The 14,729-nt window shown below is 41.1% G+C and overlaps 1 protein-coding gene across 1 annotated transcript in view; it reads left to right on the top strand.

The window, feature by feature from the left end:
- The window catches only part of SLC28A3 (solute carrier family 28 member 3), a 45,168-nt gene extending 34,197 nt beyond the window's left edge, over window positions 1-10,971 (top strand). Inside the window, exons 12-18 of the mRNA XM_072860934.1 lie at window positions 402-532; window positions 1,356-1,524; window positions 3,176-3,373; window positions 6,097-6,178; window positions 6,891-6,989; window positions 8,741-8,864; window positions 10,857-10,971. Coding sequence (XP_072717035.1) covers window positions 402-532; window positions 1,356-1,524; window positions 3,176-3,373; window positions 6,097-6,178; window positions 6,891-6,989; window positions 8,741-8,864; window positions 10,857-10,971 — 918 coding nt within the window. The remainder of the gene's footprint in view (window positions 1-401; window positions 533-1,355; window positions 1,525-3,175; window positions 3,374-6,096; window positions 6,179-6,890; window positions 6,990-8,740; window positions 8,865-10,856) is intronic.
- The last annotated feature ends 3,758 nt before the right edge of the window (window positions 10,972-14,729 follow it).

The following is a 14,729-nucleotide window of genomic DNA, read 5'->3' as shown; positions in this document are numbered from 1 at the left end:
CATCAAGGGACAAAAAACATTTTCTGCCACTGCAAGGCATACAGGGGGTGTTAAGAAAGGCTGACTCTCACTCACCTGCTCTGCTATTGCTACACCCAGGTGCACTAGATGGACCTGGGGTTTTTTTGTTTCTTTTGCATTCTGGCTTGCCACCAGAGAGGAGTGAAGCAGTTTGCCTCTTGGAAAGATTACTCCATACTTTTCACTACTTAGATTTTTCTTGTCTCAAATTGGCTTTCTCCTATATTGCTCATTCTCTTCTTTTCCGTATGAGCAATGTGAACTTTTTAATGACCCCCTGTAGAAAAATAATCCAAGCATCTAATAAATGTAATTGCTTTCCTCCATGTTTGCGCATGATGTGGTTATCACAGCATACCTTCTGTCACCTGGAATTCTAGGTTTCTGCCTCCCACCTACTGACTGCTTCTGTCATGTCAGCACCGGCATCATTAGCCACTTCCAAGCTATTCTGGCCTGAAACTGAAAAGCCTACAGTAACTCTGAGGAGTGGCCTACAAATGGCAAAAGGGTAAGCTGATCTAGGCTCTAGTTAATAGTAATACTCATGTAAAAATGAGATTTGGAAAAATAACTCCTCACACATAAGCTTTAGGTTAATACACAGTAGATGTGCAAGCAATAAATTAATTACACAAAAATATACACCAAATGAGTAGTTTGTGAATTCAGGTGCAGCGTGCCCTATTACAACATACGGAGGTATCACTACCCATTGGGACAGGCACAGAGATGCCAGGGACCTGGGTCAGACAATAAACCCTTCAAAGAAAGAGGCAAATGCCTACCTATGGTGAGCCACCAAGAGGTTTTCCCATTTGCTCTGTTGCTGTCTTTGCTTTATAAGGAATCTGTAAATGCAAACATGCAAAAGCAAAGGTGGAGCAATCATTTCAACAACGACAGCAACGAACTTGTTGCCCATCTGCAGGGAGACTCACTTGCCTTGAGAACAACAGGCAAAGGAAAAAGGCTTGTAAGGAACCGTTCCTGAACAGCCTGGGCATCTCTGCAAGGGCTGCCTGCAAGAAGACCAGTGCTCACTCCCCATCCCAGTGCTGCAACAGGCAGTCACAAGTACTGAGACTTGATCCAGAGCTTGCCCAGCCCCGAATGTGTCAGAATTCATCCTCAGGGCACCAAAAGCATACCCTCCCAGTGGCTGCCATGAGGATCAAGAGCAAAAACCTACTCCACCTCATCAGTATTTTCCCTATGAGTAAACAGACAGCTTCACTAGTAGATTTCTAATCAGGTCCATGTAACTTTTAGTTCTATGATTTGTTCTTGAATTAAAAAAAGTTCACACTCTGGTTTTCTTTTCATTGACAAAGTGAATCAAAGAACCTGCTGGAAGCAGCTAGTCAAGGTGCCTCTACCTCCATCCTGCTGGTGGCAAACATCGCCGTGAATCTGATCTCCTTCCTTGCCCTGCTGGCTTTCCTAGACTCAGCCCTCTCTTGGGTGGGCAATCTGTTTGACTATCCACAGCTGAACTTTGAGGTATGGTCTTCAGGTCCTTCATGCAGCTTATATACATGCATAATTTGTCTTTCTCAAATGAAGTGCCTGTGTGGTTTTGTTGTGGGTTTTTTTTGTTTTTTAATGTGATCTAAAAACATATATTTTTATGTGCATGTTCTTGAAAAATGTCTTTACAGCCAAAGGAAAATTGTTGCCATGTAAATATTCCTGTATCCATTAGTCCACGTGTAGCTCCCCTCTGTGGTGCTCTTGCTAACCAGCAGAGCACATTTACAGAGCATTGTATGCTAATACCTGCCTCCTCTGACTTGACAGTGCAGCAGATCTGTCGGTTACACACTTGCCAAGCCATTAACAACCTTTCAACACAAACTTTAAAGTGGCTTTAGCTTCAGAGAGAGCCCCATCAAGTCCTTAATGTTCACTAGCTTCACTTAGATAAGGACACTGGGGCAAGGCCGGACTTGTCTGAACCCACGCTTACTCAATACCACTTAGTTCTCAACACAATTAGGTTGTAAAACTGCATCCAAATTACTCAGCTGAGTAAACAGGTTTTAAACAGGACTTCATTTTTAACCTAGGTCAATACATCATTTTTGACCCAATGCAACAATCTTGGTTCAATGGTTGTGGGCTTTTTGTTTTGCAAGCTCCTAATAAAAGTGCCGTGTGAAACACGGATATAGCATTGCGATAAAGGTGCTGCAGAAGTGAACACACACTCATAGCAGATGTGGCCTCAGCAATATTAAGATGTTACCCTGCACAGCTTCCACAGATTATCCCACTGCACGGATACCCACAGCAGAAGAAAGGCACAAGTATGCATACCTCAGTCACACTCATGCAAGGGCTGGTATTTTAGTAACTGCTGGATGGAGTAAGATTTGGACAGATAGATAACCCACAAGGAGCTGAGACCCACCGACATGTTGCATTCAGCCATCCATCCCTTTTGAGAGACACTAACCTCTAGCCTCTTGTGGGCAGAGAAACCAACCAGGAATAGTAACTGCTTAAACACCTCAGTTACATTCACTAAAGACAATCTGACCAAACCCTTTCACAGCGGAAGCTATTTTCTCTCTTGTATAAAAATAAGCTATACTGTGATATGGGATTTTTCCTTATTTTGCATAAAACTTTTAATGCTAGGAAAAAAGGTACAGCTTTAATTATGTCAGATGCACAGCTTTTATGCAGAGACAAGTCTTTTGTTTACAGCAGTTGGAGTCCAATAACCTAGTAATTAAGCATGTTCATTAACACACTTGATTTAATCAGCAAAATAACCAGACTTCTCAATTCTCTTATCAGCTCTTTTAACTGAACCCTCCTTCTCTGCTTCAAACACTATGCCCAATCTGAAGCCTTTGTTGGGGAAAAAAGGCACAGAAACTTCTGTTTTACTTTAGGTGTAAAATTAAGGACATACCTAATTACTTTGTTATATCTAGATTTTGGGTTAGTATTTTAAAAATTACTTAAGCATACCTTACTATTAGAAACCCTCAGTATCCCAGCCATGTTGGCAGTAAGAATTCAAGGCCAATTTTCCTCTGCTGAAATAAAACCATCTTTATTTTAAGTTTAGAGAATTCATCACATGCCACTGTTCTTTGACCAACAATATCTTTTGACCTGCTTTATCTTACATATTTTGCAGAACATTTGTGCTTATGTCTTCATGCCATTCTCTTTCATGATGGGGGTAGACTGGGAAGACAGTTTTATTGTCGGTGGACTACTAGGTTACAAAACTTTCTTCAATGAATTTGTGGCTTATGAGCGCCTCTCAAAACTGATTCACAACCGAGAAAAGGGTGGGAGCATGTACATTAATGGTGTGAAACAGTATATGACTGTAAGTAACATTTTCTATTCTACAGATTTATTGGATCTAATACTTTTCTGCTGAAACTCATCTTATTTTTTAATATGGCACAAAGGGATAATAGTGGGATATTACTCTAAAGTGTGGTTTTCAGTGACAGAGTTCAATTATGAAAATGCAGCATTGCTTTGTGAGGCTGCCCTGACTGCCATCACACTAGCTATCTCTAACAAATATAGCAAAAGAAAGGCATAGTTTTGGGGAACATGCAATGTCCCACAGGACACTGCACATAAGACCAAGGTTGTCTTCAAGGTGAGTTTCTTCCTACCTCATTCTTAGCTAGCACTTCCCTATGAGATACTTTCCCAGGAAAATCCTGGGCAAGAACTGGAGGATCCTCCTGACTGCAGAGGTTTAGCCAAGCATTAAGCTTCAAGAGAAGCATCCAGCAAGCTTTAGCTGATGGCATTTAAGATATTACTGGCACACCTCTGCTGGAGGTCATTGTCCTCTGTGCAGAAGGCAGTACTACAAAACATGTATTACATGGTATACACCTCCCTTGCCGCGCTGAGTCCAACCAGTTTGTTTCAATTGCCAACGAAAGTTAGTTTGCATGAGGATTTCCAGCCAAAGCCTGGGCCCACCTCTCATTCACATGTCCACCTAGATTCCCCCAAGAGGATACATAATGCCTACTACAATTCACTGAGGAAGAAACTTAGAGGATGGCAATACAAAGGGCGTGCCAGGTGTGTGCACAGGGCAAAGAGCATGCAGTGATCAAGGCTGACCTTTGCAGCCATGACTGCTCCTCCATCTGGCATCCACATGCACAGCCTGTGCTGAATTTATCCTCATTCTAAGCACAGGCAACGAAAACCATGATATCTGGCTTTACACCTTCACTGGCCTTTCTTCTTCAAATCAAGACAAATTGTCACTGTAGAGGATCCTTAATTAGGAAGCATCCTTTTGTACAGCTTTTAATCTCCATTTAATCTGGTGTGATGCTGTGGATACCTGCCTTATCTACAAAACCAAAAATATGTTCCTGACCACTTGCATTCCCTATTACCAGAACATATTTCACAAGTGGAGGTAGAAAGCCAGGCTATCTGATCAAATACTCATACACTTGCCTGAGCATCCATTACCAGTTTTTCTGGAATTGCTGGAAACACGATCCTGGCCTAGATGGACCTTTGATCTGCCCTCCTGTAGTCATGCTACATTCTACAAGGGGAACATGGCTCCAAACTTCTGAAGGAGCGAATATTTTTTTTTAAAATCTGGAAGTCAGTCTTAAAATTCAGGCTGTATTTCACCTTTTTTTCTTTTTTTTTTTAGTAAGATGTCACATAGAACTTCCATGTTCACTTCTAATACCTATATAGAGCTGTATAAGCTTCCACGGTAATAAACTCTGAGATATAAAAATAATTCTGATTCATAACACTAGTAAAAATTGTCCAGTAACCATTTTAATTACAGCACACAGTTCAGGTGAGAGTGTGCTTGACTTGCACTTTTAATTCCTCTTCAGCTTCAGAACTCTGTAATGCATCCAGGCACAGATATTCAGTCAGAGCAAGCAAACAAGCGGTCTCCTGAACTCCCTCACCTGAGTCAGTAATAACAAGGCTTCCTGTTTTCAGAACTAGGAAAGTGCAAATGAAAGCAGGGAAATCACAGCACACAAAGCCACAAAGCCTTTTCTAGGAAAAGCAGGTAGAGTGGGTACTTGAAAAGCATTTTCCTGCATATGTGCAGAGTGATTGAAAATATCTACAAATTTGTTTTCATAAAACAGGAACGGGAACAGAGAAACTTCTAATAAACAGAAAACCTACTAGAACAATCACTCAGGCATCTACAGCTTGGGCCTAAAACACAGTAAATAGGAGTTCAGAGGTGCCATGGGGACAAAGATCCATTTGTTGAGATATGTTGCCTCCTTTCCCAAAATGTTTGAACTAAATTTGTCTCAAGGTTTGCTAGGTTTGTAGCCTGATTTCATCCAAGGTAATTTTGTGTCCTGTGAGGTGTCCCTCCATGGGGGCAAAGGCCAACCCCACCTTGCCTCTGCTCTGAGGTCCAGACTGAGCTGGTGTTGCCCAAGGGGAGGAAGGTGGCTGAAATCAGGAAGGAAATAAGCCCCTAATGGGGATTCCAAAATCATAATGTCCCTCTGCCTGTTATCACATCAAAGCATCCACTCTCTAGGAGACCCATTTCCCTTTTCTTCCTCTGTGCACAAGGTAGAGCATGCACAGAGCAGCTTTGCACATGGAGCCCTCTGCTTGTTCAGGGACAAAGAAGTAAGGGATACATACCAAAACTTGAGGTTTCAAGTGAGTGTTTTAAAGGCAGTCCAGCTATGAACAGCAAACTGAGTGAAAGCTCTGAGTCATACCTTCAAAAAACAGCAGCTAAATTGCCACTAGTAAGATAATTATTTTTTTGTCTTTAATGACTACTATTCGATTCAACAAGGTACAACAATGTACATGAAAAATAAAACCATCACATGATTTATGAGTCCTTACATGGGCAGTGGGTATGAAAGCCTGCACCTTTCAGCAAGAGAATGAGCCTATGTTGCTGAAAGTCGCACACTGGGGCAGCAACCAAGCCAAACAGATTGATTTCAGTACTTGGAGTCCTGAGCCACAGTGCCATATTCTCAGACCTCTAAATCAGCCTGAGCTGTCTCAAACCACTCAACAGGGTGTGTGTTTGTTTTCCAGGTTCGTTCTGAAGTCATTGCCACCTATGCTCTTTGTGGGTTTGCCAACTTCGGCTCCCTGGGACTGGTAATAGGAGGCCTGAGTAAGAACACCTCTCATGGACAATTTATTTGGCAAGCAAATCCCAAAGAGAACACCCAAAGGAACAGGCTGTGGGTGAAGCTTAGCAGCTTTAGGGGCTGAGCAGCTGCTCTGCCACGACCAAGCACCCAACTGTGCATGGAAGGGCTCCCAGAGGGGTGCAGGCTTTGGCAGGGAGATACTGGGAGAGGGGCTGGGGGCAAGGAGAGGGGACCAAGCCCTGCTGATTTGCCTCTCTGTCCAGCCCTCACACCGTAAGCCTGAGCTACTACAGTGCTTGGGCTTCAGGAGGAGTAAACCGTCCTTGTAGCCTGCTGGTTTGAAAGACAAAGTTGGCTGTTTCTTGTAAAAATGTCACATATATGCAGTAGGCATATAGGGAAAGGGAAAAAAAAGGCTTTTCAGATCTTGAGGGAAAAATAAAAATTGAAAAACCATCTGGGTTCCTCACCGGGCAGCCAGAATTGCTGGTGGCCGCCTTTACCCTGGAGCCCAGGTGGGCTCTGTGGTGCCAGCAGTGGGGCAGCATGGAGGAGCAGGACTCAGCTGTGGGGCCAGACCCCAGTGTGGTGCCTGGGATTTGCATGGGAAAGCCTCCATCGGCCAGCACAGATGTGCAAACTGCCAAAGCAAACAGGAGTCACCATTTTATACACAAGCAGTTCATCTTTATATGTATTTATGTTTGACACACACTTTAATTTTCTTCCTAGCAAGCATCGCTCCCTCCAAAAAAAAGGAAATAGCTGGCGGTGCTTTCAGAGCAATGATTGCGGGAACTGTCGCCTGTTTCATGACTGCCTGTGTTGCAGGTACCGTACCCAGGTTTGGTGTCTCTTACAGTCAGGGACCACATGGTGGCAGTGCGTCGGTACGATAGACAGAGCGGGGCAACCTCTGTCACTCAAACGCTAGCATTTTCGGGTTTGGCAGGATTAAAAGCCAATATGCGACGAAAGGTTCCTGAAAACTGGAATATGACAATATTTATTTTATTTCTTCCGTTATGTCATATCTCTTTTTTTGTTATTCTGCGTGTAACACATGACTGATGAACGAAGCAAGTTATAGACGAGTTACAGTCCTTTCTCCATGCCGCTGGCTACAGAGATACGGAAGTAATTATGGAGCAGAAATGGAGAAGTGGAATGAAAAGAGGGTGTAACAGAGAAGGAGCAAGGGGAAAGCTGAATAACTTTTTGCCTTAATGTTAAATTGATATTTTGGGCTGTTAGTATTCCCTCGGAACACTTATGTTAAACAGTGTGAATGAATGAAACGGTCCTAAGGTGGGACTCAACAACAGTTCCTTATTTTCAAAGTCTCACCTTCAAGCTGAGTAAAGAGTCACAATGCAACAGCCATTTTAGGGAGGAAGTTAAGAAGAATGTAATATTAATGATTAAAAATATTAATTAATTGACCGGATATGATTCAGCAGGTAAAGTTTATCCCCAGTATTTAACAATCCCTTTCCCAGCTTTCTTTTCCGAGCATGTGATACACAGAATTGCATGATGAAGGTTAAAGCACTCATATTCCGCCAGTGAAGAAAGATCTTGGTGCTTTACGTACCTGAAAACAGCATGTCTGCTTCTACCACAGCTTCCCTATCCCTTTATGGTCACTGCAGCAACAGAAACATACACATTTTAAGGATAAGCCCACACTATTTCCTGAAGGTTATAGAACTAGTACACTTGAAATGTCATTAGTCTCACAGCCCTCCATAATATTTTAAAACATGACACTACTCTGTATAACTGAGGAATCAGGAAGTCTTACTAAAATGTGTCATTTCACAATCCTGGCCTTAAGAATAAAATTGTGAACAGCCACTGGGAAATCTTTCCAAAATAATAAAATCTGCTTTGGAAAGAAAATTACATTCCACCAACTCCTGCCATGATAAATACTTTCCTTATGCCCAGAAGAAGGTAAAAGAGCTAAGCAATTTCTACTACCTCAGTTAAGATAAGAACATATTAAAAATGTGTCCAGGTTCCACAACACTTCGTACAAGAAGGAGCTGTCACTTTCATATTTTTGTGTCTCCATTACTGCATTGAATGCTGACATTACTATTTATAGGAAATTTTGGAGAACATCTAGGAAAGCAAAGGTAAATAAACTGTAACTATCTCCATTTAAAACAAAAGAAAAGGTCCTGTATTTACTTGCACTGCTATAAATGCAGCATAGCTCCATTTCAGTTAATGAAAGCACACTGGCCCAGCAGTGAGAAAGCCATTAGCATACCTTTTTAGTAGCAATAAAAGGGGCAGAAAAACAAACTGTTCTAAGTGTAACAGTTACCATAGTTTAATTTCTACATATTAAAAAAACACATTTGTGGTCACTCCTTAATCCAGTTCTGTAAAATGATTTGGATTTTTTAAAAATCCCACATTTCAAGGATTTTAATCTTGCACCTTTACAGAACCATCTCGGAGGGTGATTTCATATCAGGCAGGACGTTTCATCTGACCATGCGTCAGTGACTGACATCCCCAAGTCTTATCTTCCTCATAACTCATTAAGAAAATTGTTACTTACGTCACAGGAATGCTGACTGTCCCTGGTGTGGAAGTTCCTTGCCACATCTTATTAGGAAATGCCTTCAACTCCACCGATTTCCCTGCCAACAGCACAGAGCTAGTTGAATGCTGCCAGCAACTTTTCACCAGGTATTGAGGAACTCTTTATCCTTCTGTCAGCATAATTTAGGGAGCTGACATATTCTCTAAAAGCCTAATTTTATTTTTTTTATTTGGCTTTTTTTCTTAGGCACCTGCTTTCCATGAACTTACATCTTTTAAAGAAAGGAATATTTTAATGCTGCTGAATTGTTTTCCTTTTCTTGGGCGTTTCTGTGTTACATGACAAACAGAAACAGAACCAACAGAGAACTCAAAACATCTTTGTCCAAACCTGAGCTTCCTGAAAGGCTAAGGATAGATTATCATGTAAAGATTCAGTGGTCTAGCTCAGGTTCATCTCAAATATTAACAAAAAATAAATAAAATATTTGAACTAACATAATGTTAACATAGTATCTGAGGATAACTCTAGCTGAAAAAAGTCAGGAGCTTTTCCTTCTGCTGTCCGTGAATGTGGCTGAAGATAATAGTAATCGTGCCTGTTTACATACAAAACTTTAAACACATCTTAAGTAGAAATATATTCTGAGGTAAATTGTATTTGATAATTCTCTATGCAAGATAGAGAAGAAAAATAATGATATTAAATAAGGAATATATTCAGATATACTTAACACTATCTTACAAAGAACCAAAGGTCTATGTATTTAGATTATGGCAAGAACCTTTTAAATTTGTCCTAATGTGCTGCTTTTTTTTCCATTTTCACAACTAATTGCTTTAGAAATAAATACTCTAATTAAGCTTTTTTCCATGCTATCGAAAACAGAGTAACTTAATCCTTCTTTTCCCATTTCTTTTCTTAGCAAAGGCAATGGTCTAAGACTGAGCACTTGCCTACAACAAAAACAATGTAAATCTAGCAGTCATGTTGCTGTAATCTAACCTGCAAGAATTCTCTCGACAAAATCCTCAAATGGGGAAATTTTTCAGAATTGTTTTGATTTCACTGCATCTGCCTTCACACCCCCTTGCTTAACTAAAAGAGGTTTTGTGTGTGTGTGGTAGAGAGGTATCTTGCTACATCTTCTTAGTATCAAGACTTGTGACAACTTGAAATTTCTTATGATGTTTAACTCCTCATGTTAGGAATCAAAATTCCAATTCTAACTTCAGGTGATTTTTTTTTTCTGTATTATTCTTCTGACACATATATTTCTTCCTTCTATGCCTTGGTATAAAATGTAGCTTTGAGTATGGGCATATAAAATATGTAAGGTGGCCTTATTTTTATGGTAACATTTTTAGATTTCAACTATTCACAAATATGTGATTTAAAAAAATTATTCATGTTGGTATCAAGATCACCAGCTTCTGCCTGAACATCCATGCTTGCATATCACTGCAAGGGATTTCTGTTCTGGCAACCTGATGTTCCAAATGAGTTTATCATAACATTGAACCAGTGTCAAAAAACTTTTTTGCACAGTAAAAATAATCTGTGTTATTTGGTACATTCCTTCATTCATATTTCTTCATCACTCCAACCTTTCCTCATCACACTAATTTTACCTCTATCAGGTTGCTACAAAGACAAGAACTTGCTCTGTTTTCACCAGAATCAATGTTGAGCAAATGCTTCAAAGGTGCAAAAACCTTGACTAGTTAAGTGAAACCTTCAATCATTTCAGTTATCTAGGAAGATATACCCAAGGCATGAGGACTTTATACAGAAAATCAGGCATCACCCTGATAAAAAGGGAGAACATCTGGTCATGGCACATGGCTGGTGTCACCCCAATAAAAAGGGAGAACATCTGGTCATGGCACATGGCTCGTGCTTGGAAAGCCTTCTCTCTGTTTCATTTCTCATGAAAAATTTAACATGTTTAAAGTTGCTTTGGAGAAAGTGTGTGTGCGTGTGCATGCGTGCGTATGTGCGTGTGTATGTGCATATGTGTGTGTATATATACATATACTACATATATGTACAGAGAGAGAGACAGAGAGAGAGAGAGAGAGACATTCCTGTAAGAGAAAAGGAGTATATCTGATTTCTGCTTTTATCTTCTTCTCCAGTGTAAATCTTTCGCAGGAGATTGTCCCTGGAGGAAACTACAGCCTGAGTTCCTGGAAAGGATGTTGCCAAATACTGGATCGACCTGCTTTTCATTGCACTTGGATTAAGCCTTAATTTTTTGGGGGTATAGATCATAAATAAGAGCTGTGTTCCTTGGTAGAAAGGTAATACAAAATTTCCTTTTCCACAACAAGTGTGAACTGCCCCCTCCCCCCAACCTTTATTTTCCATCTCTTACCAGCCCAATTCCTCTGACTTGCTTGGAATTACTCATAAATTAAACTGGGATAAATGCAAGACACCTCTTGCTGCAGATCTCTTCTCCCATTACAGATCAGAAGAGAAGGAGAACATTTCTGAGCCTGATTCTCCTGATTTCATTTCTACCCCAAAACTGATGAATCTGTAGAATTAAACTGCTGTAAGCAAGAAAAAAATCAGATCCAGAGGATGTGACTGCCACTTACAGAAAGTTGTGAACTAGAAATAATATTTAGAATTACCATCCATTCCTAATAGTATTTCTGCTCTTTTTGATACCAAAGAAGTGTTTTTAATTGTAGCAGGGTTTATCTTTCAAATATGTTTAGAGTCTGAAATAGAGAAATATATTATTTCAAGGGAAATTAATCAGAAGCATTAACTCTCACTGTCAAGCAGAACACACCCCACACCTCCCATTTATAAGTCATCACTGGCATTCTCCCTCCTTGCTGCTCCCTAGCATGCTCTATTTAATATTAGCCTTTTGAAATGGCTGCTCTTCCCATTCCCGTAACTGTAAGCTGATTAAAAAGGCTACTCCAGCTAGTAAAGACAGCCATGCATGAAATTCTAAAAAAGCTTCTCATATAGCTTGAGGCAGCAGCCTTCCTCCCACAGAAGAGATGTGGTGTGTTTCTTTTTTTTTTTAGGACTCGTCTATAGCAGGATTACATGGAAGGCAATTTTAGCAGAGGATATGTGACATTGCTCTACCTACACCTGGTCAACGAGATTGCCCATCTGCTTTGCTGATGGCTTAATCAAAAGATGAAATACATGGGACCTTGCATCTTAAATGTAGCAAAAAAAGCAGCAAAAGCAGGAGGGGATTGCTAACAAGTACTCTCATGCTTTCAGGTGACTATTTTCCTTCTGTCCTTGTGATGGTGCTAGGAGTTCAGTGTGGAGGTCTTCGTGTCTCTCTCAACACGAAAAGGGAACTGTGCATTTCATCCGCTTGGGGTTAATGTGGAAGCTTAGACCTGGAACTATCACTGCCCAGGAACATATTTCTGACAACAGAATTGCCAGCGACAATGAACCTGCAACACAGACCTGAGAAGAAACATTTGTTTTAATCAAGTGCTCGCTAGCACTCTATACTTATATAGATTCGAAGATCTACATGAACATTTTGGAAACAATGGATTAAATAACAGATGAAGCCTACGTGGAGGTATCCCTCTTTCAAAGGTCTTGCAAAAAAGGGAGAGCTTAACCTGCTTTGCGGTTACTGGCATGGCAGCGCACAATAGGTTGTAACTAATGCAGATGACAAGTTAATGAAGCACAGGTGGCATGACTCAATCTGTCACCCTCAGAAGCTACTCACTGGATGTCAGTACGTACCTAATAGCCTTGTGGAGCTTTGTACTGTAGCATTCACAGGGTGTTAGTTAGTCACTAAAAATCACCAGTAATAATTCCAGGAAATGTTTTACACAGTTTGGTGTACAATAGTTCCAGGAAACATAGTGTGTAGCCCTTATCACACTCAGAGCATATACAATCAAAAAACCCTATCCTTAATGTAAGACAAATCGTCTCTGGCCCCAGTCTAAAAAAGCACTGAAATATGTAAATGGTGCAAGGCTGGTAGGGAACAAGAATATTTCTATTTTAATTGGCTGAGAGGCAGTTGGAAAAACCAAACACACTTTTAGAAACAAACTCTTTTTCCAGTTCAACATACCACAGCAGCACTTGCAACCTATATACCTTTGTGAACATGTGAATAATTGACTATGTCAAAGAGGCAAGTCATATGCAGCAAGTTATGGAGCCAAGGAAGTGTTCTCCAAACCAGGTACTGCCTCTTTCTCACAAAAGACATGAGTAGAGAAAGACAAGCTGCTAAAGAGACAGAATATGAATACCATTCTTTTCTTCTGCAGACTGAAACAGGTTTTGCTATACAGTGGTTAGACTGCTTCCCACTATGCAGTGACATAAATCCATGGTTGCCAGATTTTGTGAGTCTGTGGATCATTAACAGACCTCCAAATTTCAACTAGATACAGGTAGCTTTAAAGTCACTTAAGCATGTTGCTCAGCAGTGGCGTATAGCTGGGAAGGTGGCTCTGAACCTCAGCCCCACCAGCAGTGGTAGAAGACAAATCTGTGTCTAGGGTGTTGGTGCAGGGCAAGGGAAGCTCTCTGCCCTTGTGAGATACATGGCACAAGGAGCACAGAGTCCTGCTTGGCAGCCTGCGGTGCAGGTGGACATGCCCGGGGGGCAGCTGGTCCGAGACCCCGAGTTTGGAGTTTGTGGGCACAGTTCACCCATGTGGCACCATCCTGACTCTGCAAGCAGGCCCACAGAATAAGTAGGCCTGCTGCTGTCCCAAGCTGATATCAAATATCTGCTGATATCTGATATCAAACATAAAAACAAGTGGCAGGTTACAAACCTTCCATGTTTAAGAGGCTGAATCAAATTCTCCTCTCATTTACATCAGTCTAAACTTGGGGCATCTTCACTGAAGCTAGAGTTACCATACACTTATACCAGTGTAAATCAGACAAGAATTTGTTTCCTTGGATTTGATCCTGATTTCAATCTGGATTTAAAGTCTATCAGTCCATAGGAGCCAATGGAAGTACTTCAATTAATACAATAATGTATAACGATCAGTGCAACTATACACATGCTTCTGTTTTGCCTTGTGGAGCTCTGAATCTGAAACCTGAGAATATTCAGAAAAAACAGACTGGTGAAAACCAGTTTAGTCTTTAGCTCATAACTACTTCATGATGGTTTTACGGGGGGGGGGGCGGGGGGGGGGATCAAAGCATTTTCTTGTTGCTATGGCATTCTGCAGCATAGGGATTCACTATAGCAACCAGTGCACTACCTCAAAAGACATTGATCAGAATGCATGTGTTGCCATGGCTGCCATAGTGAAAACAGATATTTTCTTTTTGCTATATTGATTGGTGCCTTTGATGTCAGGTGGCTAGAAATGTCAGGGAGATGGGAGCACCCTGCACGAGATTGCTGCATGTTCCCTGGTGGCAGGTATAGATGGCAGTTCAGGACCATGTTTGTCTAGATAAAATGAGAAAATCTTGAGTTTTTACATGCAAAATCTTGCATGTTACCGGGATTAAATATATGTAAGAAATACCATACTTGGGTCTTGTTGCTTACTTGTTTTCCACACGCTAGGGAAGTGTTCCTACCTCAGCAGCAATTGTGTTGCAACATTTGGAGTCACCATGTTAGGGAGAATGGCCCCGTATGTAGGACAATAAACCTGGATTTGTGTCCAGTTGTGAGTTTTGCCACAGGCCCCATGTGTACTTGGGAAAGTTTTTCTGCTCTGTGATGTCTCTGTTCCCGATATGTAAAATGAAGCAGTAGCCTGCAGGTGTTGTTAGCAGTTGCAGTACAGCAGAAGTTGTCAGACAGCAGAAATGGGAGAGCAGGACTTGGGCAGTTGTGGGATTATACCCCCAGGAGCTCCCTCCAGCCTGATTCTGTACTGAAAAGTAATGCAGAACTATGCGTCACATGCCTAGTTTCTGTCAGAGGCTCTTACACGTAGATCAAAACTAACAGCTCTGGTTCAAATAAAGGAAGAAGACTGTGGATAGGTTTATACCAA

Source organism: Ciconia boyciana, chromosome 4, assembly GCF_034638445.1.
Source record: "Ciconia boyciana chromosome 4, ASM3463844v1, whole genome shotgun sequence".
NCBI lineage: Eukaryota > Metazoa > Chordata > Aves > Ciconiiformes > Ciconiidae > Ciconia > Ciconia boyciana.
This window is presented reverse-complemented; position numbering and strand designations above follow the sequence as displayed.